The sequence below is a fragment of the Lissotriton helveticus genome, chromosome 10, assembly GCF_964261635.1.
Source record: "Lissotriton helveticus chromosome 10, aLisHel1.1, whole genome shotgun sequence".
Lineage (NCBI taxonomy): Eukaryota > Metazoa > Chordata > Amphibia > Caudata > Salamandridae > Lissotriton > Lissotriton helveticus.
The window spans coordinates 61,191,318-61,209,115 of NC_136071.1; the positions used below are offsets into that span (position 1 = coordinate 61,191,318).

General features: G+C 44.7%; 1 protein-coding gene across 1 annotated transcript in view; it reads left to right on the plus strand.

The window, feature by feature from the left end:
- Positions 1-17,798, plus strand: part of LOC144783896 (extracellular calcium-sensing receptor-like) — a 61,489-nt gene that overhangs the window by 18,343 nt on the left and 25,348 nt on the right. The window contains exon 2 of the mRNA XM_078662638.1: positions 4,911-5,202. Within this exon, the coding sequence (XP_078518764.1) occupies positions 4,911-5,202 (292 nt within the window). The remainder of the gene's footprint in view (positions 1-4,910; positions 5,203-17,798) is intronic.

Genomic DNA, 17,798 nt, shown 5'->3' on the forward strand with positions numbered 1-17,798 from the left:
TACAATTATATGCAGTCAATACACATATCATTCAAGTGTGTGAAAAAAACATAATTTTCCTTAAGCAATATCTATTGAATGCAATTAATCAGTGTTATCTTTAGCAGTATCAATAAAACCTTACATATTAGACACAGCCTGTACATGAGTCATTTTCTACCTTTCTAGTGGTGGGAAAATGGGCGTAGACCATGCAACGAGGGTCCTTACAAAGTAGAGCTATAACGCTAAAAAGCCAATCTCCAAGAAAACTTCCAGCAAAGAAAAAAACTCACTTAAGTTCATACATGCAGGACCCTGAAAGACATAGGGTACCAGCCAAAGACTTTTAATTGACCATTAAGACTCCTTGTAGGACTCATCACTCTTCCTGGGCGCCACCATAACCCTAAAAGATTTCTGCTTGGTGACCCTGGTCTCACATGCACCACGTATAAATTATGCACACTAGTTGGTTCCTGGTACTTTTGGGTTGCACCTTTTATTTTCTGCGTTTTTTGCAGACATGCACCACAATATATTTGTAAGTTCTTATAAAATGTTAAAAAAGTTACATTTCCCAGGATCTGAGTCCAGGGACTAGAGTCAGCTGTGTGTGGAAGGAGAAGAGTGGGAAAGAAAGAAAACTACTGCTGCACTGACTTGGAGTGGGAGACTAGTGCAGCCAGCTCTCATGCTGGCTCTTCAAAGTTGTGCTAGGTGGGGAGCCAGAAGAGACCCTGGAGACTGTGGGTTTCCTACTTTGACAATATTGGGTGTCCAATTGGGCCCGATATTAAAAGAATTTTGAAGAATCATTATCAAATGTATGGCCGAACAAAAGTACAATTTATAAACAGAAAATAAAATATGCAAATCAGTGACCTAGTGCCTTCTGGGATGCGCTTTTGCCTTATGTTTTTTTGTTTATAAATTTCACCATTTTGCTGTAATTCATTTAATAATAATTTAAAAAAAACATTTAATTGGGTGCCCAGCCAAACTAAAGATTGTCCAAGTAGGGGACAGTAGCCTGCTACTCCAGTCTCCTGCCTGTAGTCAGCACGCGTGTGGGTCTTCTTGTGCCACAAATCACAACTTTTAGAGGATGCATGAGATTGCTGACCATGCCTTCAAGATTCTAGGCCTCCACAAGAACAATATTGTGAGCATGGTAGTAGAAGGTGGTGGTCCCAGGGCGGATTAATTTACAAAGAGCACTTTGTTGGATCCTCCTTTCCTCCTTAGGGTGGTAGTATTCCAAAGGCGAATCTAAAGTAAAAGGAGCATGGCTGCCCAAAGAGACGGCTGTCCTGGGGAGATTAAACTGAAAGGCCATATCAGATCTAGCACACTCTTCTCCCCAGGAAGGTGGTTGTCCCCTGGGACATTAAAATAAAAGGAGCATCTCAGCTAACATAGAAGCAAATGTTTTTACTCATAATTTCAAGACACAGGTAGAATCTTGTAAAATAGGGGTTAATTAGGATGGCGGTCGAACTTTCATTTGACTGCCATTCTTTTGTAAATGGGACCGCCTGACAGGCTGCCGGCGTCCCGCCATAGGCATTAGGATGCGACAGCCACCACAGCGGTTGGACTGCCTACATTTTGCATTGCAGCACATGCCGTAGTACAAAAAGTGGACACTACACATATCACTGCACTACGTGGCATGTACCTTCACATATATAATGGTGTAAGGACATTTATATCCCTAACACACCGTCCACTTGTTTTTAATGCTATATGGCTGCCACTTACATTAAAATTGAATAGGCAACCATAATAGGTTTTTAAAACCACTCACCAATTCTCTTCACGGGCCCCCATTTAGTTTAGAAGTGCATCCCTGTTGTCAGGTGTATGCCCGCCCTCCATCAAACCAAGTTTTTGGAGGGTGAGGACTGGCCAATGATGAAGCATGACACCAGGTGGTGTGTGAGACCAGTCCATAACTTTTAGTGAGATGTCCCCACTTTTTACCATTGTAGAAACATTTGTCACTAAACTGGGAGCGGCCTGTATGTGGTAAACCTTTGATGTTGGAGGCTGCCTTCTCCAAATGCCCTGTGTCTCTAGTTCCCTCCCCTAGGTTTCCCTGGGGATAGTATGCTTCATACCATGTGGTGCCCGCTACATGGTGCAGGGATATGTAGGGGGCACTATAGGTTCCCCCCAAAGCCCACAGCTGAGGGCCAGGGGGTACAGGGCCCACTACAGATCCCCAAAGTCCCTTTCTGCCTGCCTTTTCTAGGCTGGTTAACCGCCATGAAACGGCTGGCAGATAGGGACATTGTAACCCCTATGGCAGTGCCAGGTAATACAGCTCCCTCTGATGGTCTGAGGGGATCCTTGAGCCCATCAGATTCATGGTGGTTGGTGTCTCTGCCCGCCACCCATCGCAATGAGGCTTCCTGCCCGCCTCATTAGGTTGGCGGGCGGGAAGCCTCATTGCGATGCCGGTGAGGCCGCCACCGAAGGGTTGTTGGTGACAGTCCCACCGTCATTGTAATTAGGCCCACAGTCTTCATGTTGAGGCAAGCCAATCAGAATCCACCAATCCACTTAGAAAGGGACAAACAGAGCATTTGTGGAAATCAAGGCCTTGATTTACTAATTATACTTTTTGTGTACCCTCTTTTTCTTGGCCCCACTTGATGCCCCAACACAAAACTTTCTTTGAAGGTGCCCAAGTGGATTACCTTTTTATTGGAAAGTTTTGTGCACATTCATCAAACAGCAGTAAAGTTATTAAAGAAACAAAAATGACTTTATAATGGAAAAAACTGACCTCTCTATAACAATGTCACACACATAAACTCACACACATTCATCTTGGAGGTCACAACATATCATCGTGCATCAACACACTCCTATTTTGAAATTCTTTGTAAAACAAATCCAATAAATATCCAATGAATGTTCTACCAACCTCTGGTTAGTGAGTAGAAACTTTATCAGCTTTTTATTACTGAGAGCTTAACTCTATTTCCAAGCGTAAATCACTATGATTACTGACAATCCTTAGCATGATCTTGCTTTTTTATGTGACTGAAAAGGAAAAGTCTGTTGGTTAGCATTGGATGGGGAAAAGTACTTTGGTTCGCCTGAGAACAATTATGTTATGTTATGTTAGGGGAGCGCACATACACCAACAGGTCTCTTTGTGCTGCCATCAGGTCTCTTGGCATTGATAAAGGTGCTAAAGAAAGTAAGCAATGCAATTGAATAGACGAAACAGGCCAGTAGTAATGCTTACATCTAATAGATGATATCAGGCTTTATCTAAATTGAGTCATTTCACTGAAATGATGAACTAGTAAGTGACCCTCCATAATGCATGCCCCTGATTTGCTTAAACACTTGGGGGCAGATTTATGAGGCTCTTGCGCCTCCTTGCACCGCAATTGCGTCACATAATGTGACGCCACGGCGGCGCAAACAATGCGCCCTATTTACAACGTGACGCATCTAGGAGATGCGTCACGTTGGAAACCCCTGCGCCATAAGGAGGCGCTCCTGCGCAGGGGGGGGCGTTCCTACGCAGGAACGCCTCCTAAAAGTGGCTGAGTGAAATCTATGAGATTTCACTCAGTCACTTTCTGCGTCAATTCCTTACGCCTGCTTTAAGCAGGCGTAAGGGTGACGCACCATACATTGAAGAGGTGGCCCCTGTGCATTGCAGGAGTCATGTCGCACTTGCGACATGACTCCTGCAATGCGCCGCCCGTGCGCCGAGAGATGCGTCACGCATCTTCACTGCCTTGCACCATGGTGCGCCGCATTGTAAATGTGGCGCACCATGGGTGGCGGAGCAGTGGCGCACTGCGGCACACATTAACTGGCGCATCCCTGGGGATGCGCCAGTTAACATAAATCTGCCCCTTAATTGGTAGATACTGTGGGGCATATTACCAACAACTAGCGATAATTTTTGTCTCTAACTTGTTTAGAGACAAAAATTATCGCCGCACATCGGCGATTTTTATCGCAGATAAACCTTGCTATTAGCAAGGTTTATCGCAAATGCGATAAAAAACGGCCGCAATGCATGAATATCGCTGAAAAGTCCGCGATATTCATGCATTATCGAGCAAATGCTCTTAGCCATGTTATCCACCTCCCATTGGATAACAAGGTGAAGAACTGCTCAGGGCAGGTGTTAGCTTTTGGAGATATTCGCGCTTAGCGCGAATACCTCCAAAAGTTGGTAATAGGAGATAGCGATGTTAGTGGCTGTTTCCAGTCGCTAACATCTTGGCACGCCCACTTTGCATGTCATTAGTGATAAATATCACTGACATGCAAAGTGGGGCCCAAGATGGTCGCTATCTCCTATTAGCTGTCACTAACTGGTGTTAGCGACAGCTTGGTAATAGGGAGATAATTTTATCTCCGCTTTCTTGGCGTTTAAAGACAAAAAAGCGGAGATAAACCCCCTTGATAATATGCCCCTGTGTTCTCTATTTCAGCCCATGAACCCCTGGAAGGATACATTCCTATTTTCTAGCATTCTCTGTCACTATTGTGGTGATCTTTATTCTTCAAATGGATGTCTTTACTGTCTTCATCACCAAAAATAAATAAACGTCTAAAGTATGTGATATTCTGTATATGTTGACTTTTAATGGTGTTCTGAAACCCTAATCTTACCTTTTGCACTATTCAAAATCTCTGAATCCCTTTAACCACTGTCAGAAAGAGGAATGCTTAGTCTGACAATGTACTCTTGATTCCTGTTAGGTTGAGTTTGTTTTGAGTTTACCATTGGATAGTGTTTGGTTACCTTTCAGTTAGTTTTCCTTTGAATAGGTTGTGTTACCAAACTAAAATGTAATAAACAAAACACATTGTGGTTTTATTTAGGACAATATTTACTGTCCTAAGAACTAATTGTTGTTTGCTGTGCTTGCTTTGACTACCTCTAGCATTCATACAGAATACTATCAGAGGGTTCTTGCCATGATCTTTGCTATCAATGAAATCAATAAAAATCCTTATCTCTTACCTAATATTTCCTTGGGATTTCGGATTTATGACTCTTGTTTGTCTGAAGTGGGTGCTGTTGCAGGGACCCTCATGCAGCTCTCAGGAGGGAAAGAGACAATCCCTAACTACAACTGCCTTTTAAGGCCAAAACTGGTTGGCTTCATTGGAGATGGACCGTCAGCAGGAGCTCTTCCAATGGCCAGAATACTTGGGGTCAGCAGGATCCCTCAGGTATTAAACCTAATTTTATATAGTAAAAATCTACTGAATGCACCAAATAAATGTTTCCCATATATTTAGAGATATTGATTATATACTTGAGGCAATAATGCATGTGCTAGGTCTGAGTTTCCATAGGAAAGGCAGTTTTTCTGTTGAAATTTGGTGCCAGTAAACACATCTACATACTACTTTCCCAAAAAATATCACCCAGTTTGGGTCCTTTATGGTAAGTTTTGCACAATCCTATCTAGGAGGAGACAAGAAAAAAACTGCTGAATGGAATTACTCCAAGTTTGCCACAAAGAGAGAACTTTACTTAGAAAGCATGATTGTTTTTATTTTGGTGTAAACCCGTTCAGTAGTTTTTGAAACATTAGTAATTAAAAAGATGCTCAGTTGTGCTTGCGAGGGTTATCCCTGAGAAACAGTTAGAGATATCTAAAGCGTTAATTCATGGAGCATCTGTGGTACTGCTAACGGGGATCCTCTGTGAACCCTAGATTATGAAAATACTGAATTCTGACTCAGGTGTGCAAAATTCATATAATTTGCTTTCAGGTAATTACTCAAAATGTTGACAAAATTATGCATGATTACATGACATCTATATCCATAATTTCATGTTATAATTTAGCACAAATTGCATGCTCAAGCACATTTTTTATGTGAGTACCCATTTCATACCACACAATTGCAGAGAACAAAACCACTGCGAACAGCTGCTCAGATACTGTTGTTCCCATGCATTTATGGTCAATTTTTAACATGAATGGCTTGATTGCAGTAAATATTTACAGCGAATGGTGCTTAAATATGGGAAGTGCAAAAACAACAATTGATGGATGGTATGTTGCACAATGGCAACATACCACAGATCTGGGTTTAATCCATCATTATTTTGCTCACCACACCACCCCAGTTCAGACATGGCATATGCAAATCAGTCTTGACCCTGTGCCTCATAGGAACAGTCCAGCCCGAGCTACCAAGCCATGTCTTCCCTGGACCGGAATCAAGCATCCTAGAACCGGTTTCTGACTATCAGCTGTCATCTGCCAGGATAGCTTGATTCCAGTGGCATGGAGAGCACCGGACTCTCGTCTGAGCATACCCGACCCACTCGGGGTGACAAATGCAAAAACAACAATTGATGGACAGACTGTTGCACAATGGCAAAACATTCACCCCCAGTCGCAGATCTGGGTTTTATCCATCGTTATTTTGCTCACCACACCACCCCAGTTCAGACATGGCCATACGCAAATCAGTCTTGACCCTGTGACTCATGGGAACAGTCCAGCCCGAACTGCCAAGCCATGTCTTCCCTGGACTGTGATCAAGCATCCTAGGACTGGTTTCTGGCTATGAGCCGTCGTCAGCAAGGATAGCTTGATTCCAGTGGCATGGAGAGCACGGGACTCACGCCTGAGCATACCCGTCCCACTCGGGGTGACAAATGCAAAAACAACAATTGATGGATGGAATGTTGCACAATGACAAAACATTCACCCCCAGTCACAGATCTGGGTTTAATCCATCGTTATTTTGCTCACCACACCACCCCAGTTCAGACATGGCCATATGCAAATCAGTCTTGACCCTGTGCCTCATGGGAACAGTCCAGCCCAAACTGCCAAGCCATGTCATCCCTGGACCGTAATCAAGCATCCTAGGACCAGTTTCTGGTTATCAGCCATCATCAGCCAGGATAGCTTGATTCCAGTGGCACGGGACTCACGTCTGAGCATACCCATCCCACTCGGGTCCCCAGACGTGGGTCCCTTGCTCACTCTACCACTGGATTCAAGATAGCCTGGCTGATGAGGATTATGAATCCGAAACCGGTCCCAGAATGCCTGTTTCCGGTCCAGGGCAGACATGTCTTGGCAGTTCGGGCTGGACTGTTCCCATGAGGCACAGGGTCAGACTGATTTGCATATGGCCATGTCTGAACTGGGGTGGTGGATTGAGCTAAAGAATGATGATGGATTAAACCCAGATCAGTTGACTGGGGGTGCATGTTTGATTTGCTAAACCACTCCGTCCATCATCCCCTTTGGTATCGCTTTAAATATGGGAAGTATGTGATTATAGTATTTTCTTATAGTGCAAAATTCCCCAAATTATGCCAGAATAATTTACATTTCTCCCAGGCCAAATTCTTTTTGGCCACAAGAGATTTTAGTCCCCATAATAATTTTGGTACCTTGGATCTGAGCTGGTTACCATGTGACATTAATGCTGAGAAGGAGGAGCGAGGGGCTGAGCCACAGTTTGTGGGCTGGATTGCCACAGGGAGGTGCAGCGACTGCTCGCTGTACCCCAGGGGGTTTGGCTGACTGAGGTAGCACCCAGTGCCGAGCCGAGGTCATAGCCATTGCTTCCCTCGAGGGTATATTCATCACTGCTGCTACCGCTACTCACCGCACTGAAGGAACTACAGCATCAACGCACCCCAACAAATACTGATGCTGGGAGCTCTGCGAGGGCACATACGTTCTGACGCAATGCAGGGGAGTTTGCAGAGCATCTGTCTGCTGTGCTATTACTGCACCTCCAACACAAGGATTTTATCCAGCCAGTGTCAGTGGCTGTATATATAACAGAGTGTTTAGAGAGTGTCACAGTGAGGTACAGGTTGGGGGTGTCTATTTACTCTGCCTATTACCCCACAGTTGCTCCGTTACCAGCACTGACTCTGCCGCTCAGTTCCTTTCCTTACCGAGGGGGCTGATTCCACCCATTGCTGTTGCTTCGGCTGCACTTGTTTTCTGACTTTTGGACCAGCAGCACCAAATACTGGCCATGAGAGGAGTGACGCCTTAGGTGTTCAAAGTGGCGGTAGCCCAGGGCACCTAGGCAGCCTCTCTAGATAGCAGATGCAGCTTGTGGTCTGTGGAACCATCTGTGTTCTCTCCCAGTCATTCCAGTGCTTCTTCTAACAATGTTGTTTGCTGTTTACATACTTTTAGACATGGGTTTTCTGGTTGGCCAGGGTATGCACCTCAACCAGGCAGAATCTACCACACTAGTCAGGGTAAGGGGACTACACATCTAAAATAACCCCTGTTCACCCCCTTGGTAGCTTGGCACGAGCAGACAGGCATTTCCCAGAGGCAGTGTGAAAAGCATTTGCACATAACTAGCAGTAATACAGTGAAAGCACTACAAAATGAAACCACACTAGATTTAGAAAACTATCCAATAATTATCTGTGTAAACCAAAACCAAAACAATAATAATCCATCATACAGTGATCAAAACAGGAATAAAGCAAAACTAGAATTTGATAAAGTTTCTAGAACTTGATAGCTCCATCCGGGGCTATCACGGGGTAGTGAACAAACAACTCCAACAGTTCTGGCTGGTCGTGGCGCCCGGGCCAGTGATGGCATCGTGTGGACCTGTTAAACACTACTTCTGCAGGTGCAGGGCGTCAGACCTTGCCATGAGCTCCGGAAGAGCAGCATCGGCAGGTGTCAGTTCTGGACGTCAGTGAAAGAGTCCTCGGGCCTTTGAAGTCACGCGTGTTGCAGGTCAAACTCCGCGAGTTTGAGGTCAGGAGTGCCAGCAGGCATCGAGGTTGCATGTGAAGTGGAGGAGTGCGATGCCCTCAGGTCACGGTGTAGACAGCAACTCAGTGACTGTCAGCCAATGGCATCAGTGAGACCAGGGCTGTGATGCGAAGTGGGGAGGTGCTTGTTGCGGTCCTGACAGGTCATGGTGCAAGCAGTGGCATCATCATTGCTGAAGTGCTGTCGTCGGTAGACCCAAGGTTGCGGTGCGAGATGGGGTAATACGTAGTGAGGGGCCCACAGGTCTTGGTGCAAGAAGCAGCATTTGTTGATGATCTGAAGTTTATTGTGCTGGTGTGGGTGGACCAAGACTGCAGTGTGGGATGGGGCGGTGCATCTGGTAACCTACCAGAAGTACCCCCAAACCACTGTGCAGGCAGTGGCGTTGATGTCAGCTTGGAGGGGTGGTGTTGTGGTACCAGGGCAGTGGTGCAAAGTGGAACGGTGCTCTGTGTTCTCAAAGAGCGGTGTCCACAGGTCACGGTGCAGGTAGTGGCGTTGTGACAGGGTCGCTGGGGATACCAAGGCAGATGTGTGAAGTGAGGTGGTTCGGAGTGCAGTGCGCACAGCTCACAGTGCAAGCAGCACCTCGGTGACAGCTTTGGACAACTTTGTCGGTGAGACCAAGGTTGTGGTGCAAAGTGTGGCAGTGCCCTCTGCGGTGCCTTTAGGTCATTGAGTTGGCAAAAAATCGTTGACGGTGTCAGGTTACATTTTCTCCTTTGTGACAGCTGAGACATCCAGTTCCAGAACCCCATACCCAGAAGATGTTGAAGTCTTTGATTTCCCTGAGACTTCCAACAGGAGACAAACTGGCAAGCCCTTGGAGATACTGAGGATGCAGAGAGAGCAGTCCAGTCCTTTCCCTGCCCAAGACGGGAAACATCCATTACAGCACAGTCATTACAACGACCTACCTTTACAAAGCAACTGTTACAATGCAACTGCCTTTACATCGCATGCCATTATAATGCATTCCATTACAACACATGTCACTACAACATATGCCTTTACAATGCATACCATTGCAATGCATGCCATTACAACGCAGTATAAGGTAAATAATGAATATTATTTTAGTATTAGGGTGGGTATGAGTTTTGGGGTACATGGGAATAGTAATTTTTACCCATACACTATCCAACACTTTCCCTACTGTTGCAATAACTGGAGTGGGAATAGTAATATTGACCCCTAAGCTATCCAACATTTACCCTACTGTTGCTCTAAAAGTATTATGTATTGTAATGGCATGCGTTTTAATGGAATGCGTTGTAATGGTAGTTTTTTAAAAATGCATTGTAATGGTATGCGTTGTAAAATCATGCAATGTACTGATAGTTGTGATGTAAAGACTGCGTTCCAAAAGCATGCGTTGTAATTGCATGCATTGTTACAATGTCAAAGTCATATATTCCCCAAGACAGAAGTAGCAACTGCAGGCCAACCCAGAAAAGCACACATCAAAGTGGTAGTCTCTCCTCACAGCCCTTCCAGCTCTTCTTCCTTGCAGGTTCCTTAGTCCAGCAGTAATCTAAAGTTCGAGTGTCAGGGCCCTAATACTTATACCACATTTTCCTTTGAATTTGGTACAAAAAAGTTCCTCTGGCACACAGAAACCAGTTCAGCCTGGCTAAGGCAGGTTCACCTCAGGAGGTGCAGAAAGCTTTGTGAGAGGCAGCCACAGTCCATTCACATAAAAGGAACAACTCCGCCCACTACTCTAAATGCAGCCAGGTCTATTCAACCTGGCTATGAGTCACCTAAGAAAGGCAGGACACCCCCCATGTCTGTCTAGTGAGAATGCACATGCTCTGCTCCTGTCACTCTAAACCAAGACAGGGGATACACAAAAGGCAGAGGCACACAGGAAGGTTAGACAGATTTTAAAACACATATTATAAAAATCATATTTACTAACAGATAAAGAATTCTGAATTCAGGCATACCAAACTCTGTTTTTCTATCAGCGCCCCCTGGCAAGCTACCTTGGAAAAGTGTTACCAAGCAGCTCCCATGTTAACCTATGGAAGAGATAGCCTTTCAACAGTGAAAACGAAATACACAGTAATTCACTATTAGGAAATGAAAAAGTATGCCACTACATGGCCTACATTTTAAATACACTTCACCTTGCCCATGGAGATAGCTTGCACCTACCTTAGGGTGACTTAGATGTAAAAAAGGGAAGGGAATGGCCTGTTAAAAACAGTACGCGGACACAGCAGTAGCAGCTTTGAGACACCTTTGAAAAGCTACTTATGTGGGTTGTGCAACCAATGCGGCAAGCCCAATAGTAGCATTTGATGTACAGGCCCTGGGCACACACAGTGCATGGTGCTACAGACTTACTAGTTTATCAAAGATCCCAATCATGAAAAACCACATACACAATTTAGATGGATAGCACATGCACTTTAGCACTGAATAGCAGTTGTAAGTGCAGAGAGTCCTATAACCAACAAAAACAAGGCCCAAAACAGGAAACCAAAGAGCAAAAAATCTGGGGGTGAATCCGCTGAATAAGCCAAGTCTAACACCTACTGCCTGTTTGCATGCTGTATTTCTTCATGCATTTGCTTAGGCTGATGTCATATTTAATCAAGGCAACTGTTGGAGCTAACGTTCTGAGATTATCATCCATTGTAAACCTTGCAACTTCTAATACTGTTCTCATTATTGCACAGTGCATACTAAGGCCAAGAGGAAGGGGAAGTGAGGCTGACAGCCAATGGCATAACAAAACTTGAAGGGGGCCCCCTGCAAAGTACATGAAGGGGGACCCACATGCTTCGAACCTAGTCATGAACTCTCTGGCAGGGGCCCGCTGCCCGTAGACAGTGCTGGAGGGGCCCTCCCAGAGCTTGTGGCTGCTTGCACCTTGGGAGCTGTGTGGATGATTGTTAGGCCACTGCCGACAGCCTCAACGAGTGTAGGGGGAAAAGTGCAGCTAAAGAGCGCCCTGGAGCGGGGCATAGTGCGCTTTTGGGGTACTTGGAGCCCACACTGACGTCCCAGATGCCTATGTTGTTCCCATTCAAGAGCGAGGAGGGGTCATTGATCCAGGGAAGCTCAGTATGATGAATTGCCTTAATGAAGCCACCTGGGGCCCTCGTTCTCCACCCGCCTCCAAATACAGTGGTGACAGATTGTTAGAGAGTACTATCACAAAGTGTAGGTCAGGGCCACTTAGGGGTGCAGTACCTCATCCAACTCAGGGTTTGACCATTGCAAATCCCTCCATCCTCCCAGGCGCGGGCCTTGTGGTGACCCTCCCTAAGCCAAGGTCAACTGGGTGGGTCTACTACAATCCCTAAGATGGAATCAATGCTGAAGTCTCCCTTTGATTCACCCGCAAACACACGTACTATTGCGACAACTGTGATTTCTGCCTTTATCCCCTCTGTGACAAAAAGGGCCCAGTCTTTAGGGCACAGGCAGAAGTCTATCAGGTCAGTTGCGGGGATTCCATCCTTTCTGCTGGACTTTGTTGCAAAACATTTTAAAGTCAGTTCCAAGTCCGACCTGAGTGAAGTTGAAAGTAACTCAATTTTGGTCAAAAGCAATGGTGATGTTGTGAATGGATCTGTCAGTCTGGAGAGGTCACATATCTCAGGTGGAATAGAAGGTGATTCTAGGGGAAATTAATCCCCTTCTGCTCCTTCCTCTGTCGAGCCAGTGGAAATAAAGTTCTCAGAAATTGCCTGTCCTATGGGTGATATTTGAGCAGGTGGCATTGTTGTTCCACCAAAAGACAAGGGAAAGGAGGAAGTTCTAATGTCTACGATGTGTGACATTGACCTGCAGTGGGTGTCCAAATGTTGGCCACAAATACAGGGTAATGCCGACTGGGTGGGCAATCAAGCGAAGGACAAACCTCTTGTTGACTTAGTCTCCTGCTCAGGCCTCTCACCCTCTAAAGCTATGCAATTCAGTATCCACTTTGACAAAGATGTTGATGTAGAGTACCACAATCTCCCTCTTGAGTGTGTAAGACAAGGTCTGGGGGACCTGGAGCGTCAAGTCTTTCAAACCTAATAGAGGGGTTCCAAGGCTAAAAGGGGGGCTTAGGAGCCAGACCTCCAAGGTCTTCCTCCTCTCCAATAGCAATGAGAGAAGCTGGGTCTGGTATAGCCCTGACTGAACCATCATGCAGTACACAACCTAAATGCATACCCTTTACTGAGCATGAAGAACAAAAAGAATTGTCTGTTGGACCAATGAAGGGAATTGATGATGACATGCACAAACTACCAAATTTGGTTAATTCCATGAAAAATGCTTCTGACTTTGCTCAGGATTTGTCAATGTTGAACCTCCTTTCCCTAATGCAAGCAGCCTTTCAGCGAATGTTAATGGTGTTGGTCTTAAGCTTATCCAACTGCACAAAACAATTAGCAAAGGATGGATCTAGGGATATGCCCCTGGGAGGTTGTTCAAAAGGGGTTATTTCTGACTCTGGTCCTTACTCCTCCCCCAAAAGGGGACCCATCTAACTACGTGCACTCTAAATGATGGTACATTTGTTTCAAGGTTTCCCTACCTAGTCTTGAAAAGTGGGAGTGTATTTGATAAAAAAGGGTACTATCTAAATTCAGTCTCACTGTGTTGTTGAGATCGGGGGGACAAAAAGAGCCCTAGAAGGGAGGGGAGATAGAAAGCACATGTGTCAATTGAAGTTGTGTGGTGTTTATCGCCTTGGCCAACCTCCCAAGTCCCCAGTTATAACAGAGTCTCAAGTGATGGGTAAGGAACCAATCACTAGTGGCCAATCTGGTAAAAAAGACGTAGAGAGGATAAGGAAACTTCCAGAGAAAGTGAGAGGGAAAATCAAGGAATATCTAACAGTGATAAAGGTAACCTCTGGGGGTGAAAATACTACAAATTCTAAAGGGAAGACACCCACCCAACTGCACATATCAGGGTTCTGATTCAGAAAAAAGAAAAGCCTTGGCTGGTTCAAAAATGCACTACCTCCATGCATGCAGGAGGTGCTTTTAAGCCAATGGTACCGCCGTTGTTATTCCTAAAGCCCCAATCCAAAAAAGAAAATGCAGCACTCAAATAGCCGACCCCTCAATAGATCTTGACTGTTAAGTGTATTTGCTAACATTAAAAGAGGAATATTTCCTCAAATGACCTGCCACTGCTTGGTTTTAGGAATGTTGTAGGGGAAGAATTAACAAGTGTACTGTTGCTTCTGAGGAGATTAAGAGCTTAATGGAAGCTTCTGGCTCAGCCTTGGCAGCATTAGCCTCTGCGAAGGAAGTGAGTCAATGTTTGAAAACTGTTGCCAAACCAGGGGAGGGCTAAAAAGTCCAGACAACCCATTTTTATGTAAACATGGAGGGTTAAAACATAGCCAAGTTTCCCACTTCTACGCCCCTGGATGTAGGACAGACAGCAGGTGTTGGAAGGTGCTGGTGGGAACTAGATGGCTCGTAAGAAAGAATAGTTACTGTAACATTCCATAATGACAGAGCCCTAGACTTTAGGAATCAAAACCAGTCTCAACCTTGGAGGTTGATGAGACAAGGAGGAAAAACGGCCATGGGTGTCAGGGGTACATCCCCGGTGAATGGAGAGTCACTCCTTAAAAGACATCAATGACCACTATATTCCTCCCTGGAGTGGTGGAGGTGCTGAGGAAATCGACTGTTAGGAGTCAGGACCTCTACTGCCAGGTTGTGTCCTGGTGTGGAACGTACATGGTTTTAAATGTTTTATAGAAATTCAAAACCCTTGAGAGGTCTTAACAAGTTACCCATTGATGTTCCTACAGGAAACCTGGTTATTGGAGTACTCTCTAGAGGAGGGGGTTGTTGCCAAGGCTTCTTTAAGCGGAAACGTAGTGGGTGGATTAATAATATTGGTATCTGTCCACTGTGGGAGGAAAGTAACAAAGCTCCAAACTGCCTAAGAATGGGTCCCCGCTTGCCTAATTGATTTGTTCATGAATGCTGAGGGATTAAAGATACTGATCTGTCATATGTTCCTCCAATTCACCCCCAGCCTGAGTGTGAACTATTGATTCTGGTCAATGATGTTAAAAAATTGATATGTGATTATCCAGATGCTCTGTTGGTGGTGGTGGGGATTTTAATGAAAAATCAGCTTTCAAAGTGTTTGATGTGACTATGAAAGAGCTGCGGCTAGCAATAAACTTTCCCAACTGTATTTTTTTATGAAAGTCCCAAAGAAGGAGAGGTGAAGGCTCTGCCCTGCTTAGCCTAACTGAATCTGATCAATGTGAATGGTCAGTTTAATGATGATATTTCTGCCGCAAGAACCTTTAAATACAGTAACAGCAATTTGCCCTATGACTATGTGTTGATTCTAATACACCAATTCAATCAGGTGAAAAACTTTAGAGTTCTTGATATGGGGCCTAGTGACCAACTTGCCCTTAGTTTAAAGATGCTTTTTGCCTTGTCCAAGTTGAGGTAGTCTATCATAAGAGAATATCAAACTCTGATTATCAAAGATGTACTGCAGGCCCTTTCTTCATTTGAATATGAACAGTTAGACCTGGATGAAAACATAGAGCTACGTTCAGCACTTCTCTTAACAATTCTAATCTCCCAAAGTGTACTGGATAAATTCAACCAACATAAGTTTCATATTTCAACACAATTATCTTCAAACAATATTCCAGAAAAGGCCAATGATATCTTAATACAAAACACAAGAATCACAAAATGTCCCAAGATTCGGTATTCCACTTGTTGGTTTATTCTTTTTGATACTCCCAGCAAGAAATGTGACTTTTGCCAACACCTGTTTCGTCTACTCAGACTTTTTCAAGGCGATTATATATAAATGATCAAGAAGTGTCTGGAATACAACTTCACGTAGCCATGTCCTGTAGAATCCCAATAATATTGAAATGTCCAGAGAAATTTGTTATTAGATGGAGACTTGTCCAAGAATGGGTGTATCATGCACGTGTACCCAAATAATAGTACCTCGGTCCAATAAATATAATCAATATGAAAACTTCAATCAAAGTAAACCACCGTCCTCTCCACGGATGTCCCGGATAAACAACCTCTCCCAAACACGTGATTTTAGCTTCCTTCGTGAACTGGTGAGCAGAAAATTCCACTCTGTGGAAATCCCTGATAAGTTTCCACCCTATAACAAGAGATGGTTTAAGAGTGCAAACGCAACAAGCTGTAAGGGGAATAGCTGGTTTGATGATGACTGTCGGGGGGGGCAGAAGAGTGGTAAACATGATGCCCTAACTAAGAGTCGGTGGACAACTCCGCTCAACTCAGAGTGTGCAGAGTTTTGCCTTTTCCGCATTCCATGAAGTAGGCGGAGCATGCAAACCTCTGGACACTAACGGCAGAGCGGAGTTGGCCTCCCGCCCACCTCCCACTCTTGCTATTAACAAGTTTTGGCAACTTTAAAAAAGTGATTTAAAGAATCAGAAAACATCTTACCTTATCTACGGCTTCCCCAGGCTGCCCTCTTCCTCCATCGCAGCTTCTTCAAGAAAACTGCGCATGCTCCTGTGCATGCGCATTCTTTGCTAGGAATGCGCATGCGTGGGTGCCCGCGCAGTTTTCTTGAAGAAGTTGCGATGGAGGAAGACGGCAGGCCGGGGACGGCGCAGACAAGGAAAGACGCTTTCTTATTCTTTAAACCGTTTTTTTTAAAGTTGCCTAAAATTGTTAATAGCGTGGGTGGGAGGCGGGTGGGAGGAGGGTGTCGCGTAGTTGAGCTACACTGAGTGTGCGGAGATTTTTTCCACTCCACGTAGCTCCTCTACGCCCGCTATGCCCAGGCCTAGCCTTAACTTAAATCCAAGTGAGGTCTGCTTAAAACAGCTATGGTGACTTGGTAAACTTATGTGCCCACAAAAAGAGAGAGTTTTATAGGGTAAATTGGGAGCTCATGCTAGCTACCATTACCGATAAGAATAGTAATCTTTTCTGTCTGTCTTTGAACTCTGTAACTCTTTCATCACCATCTTCCCTTGAGGCCCTGATAAGTGAGGAATTTTGGTATTCCTTTATTTACTCTTTATACAGTAGTGTGAACTCAGAAAATGTGTCAGTGTCCCGGGCCAGCTCTGAAGTGGAGGCAGAAGTGATTACACATACTCAGATAGCAGTAATGCTGTTCAAAATAATTGGTAATATGAAGGCTTCTAGGGCTGGCGGCCCAGATTGTCTCACATTTGTGATATTTTAGAAAGACCCTAGGGAATTTTGAGTGGGTTCTTTCAATGGGTAACGATTACAGGCATCCTCCAGATTAACGAAACGGAGTCATGGTGAAGCACATTCATAAAAAAGGCTAAATGGATCAGCCTGCTATCGTCTGATTTTCAACTAAACTCTATGTTCAAACAATATTAAAACACATAGCTGCCTGGGCTTATGACACTGGACTGAGCAATGAGGTTTCAAACAAAAGCACTCAATGCTTACACTTGTGGGAGTAGCTAGGAAGTCAATGGAATCTGAAGGTGGCCTTTGCTTCTGCTTCATTGACTTCCAGGCGGCATTCAACAGGGTGGACGGAGGTACGCTTTGGCAAAAACTCCAACAGTGGAATATATCTGGAGCCCTTATGGGCCTTGTGAAGCTTCATAATGACAATTGGATCCAAGTTGACTTGGATGGGCTAGGTAGTTTGGCTAGGAAGATCCCAGTAGAGAAAGGCTTATGCCAGGAGTGTGTCTTAGCACAGCTGCTGTTTAGTCTGTTCATTGCGGACCTCCCCCAGATATTAAGTGCCACGAATAGTTACTCTCCAAAAGATTACCTTATGTATGCGGACGTTCTAGTGGTGATGGATCTCACGTGTCTAGGGTTCCTACAAAAATGACATGCCCTGAATTCTTATTGTCTTGAAAATAAACAAATGATACATGTTGACAAGAAAAAGTTTTTTTTCTCTAGAACAAAAACGAAGTTTGCTTAATTCTTTGGTAACATGCAGCTGGAGCAGGTCAGAGAGTATATGAAACTGGGCATGATCTTAGACGATTTGAGGTGGGATAAATATAGGGCTTCCTGG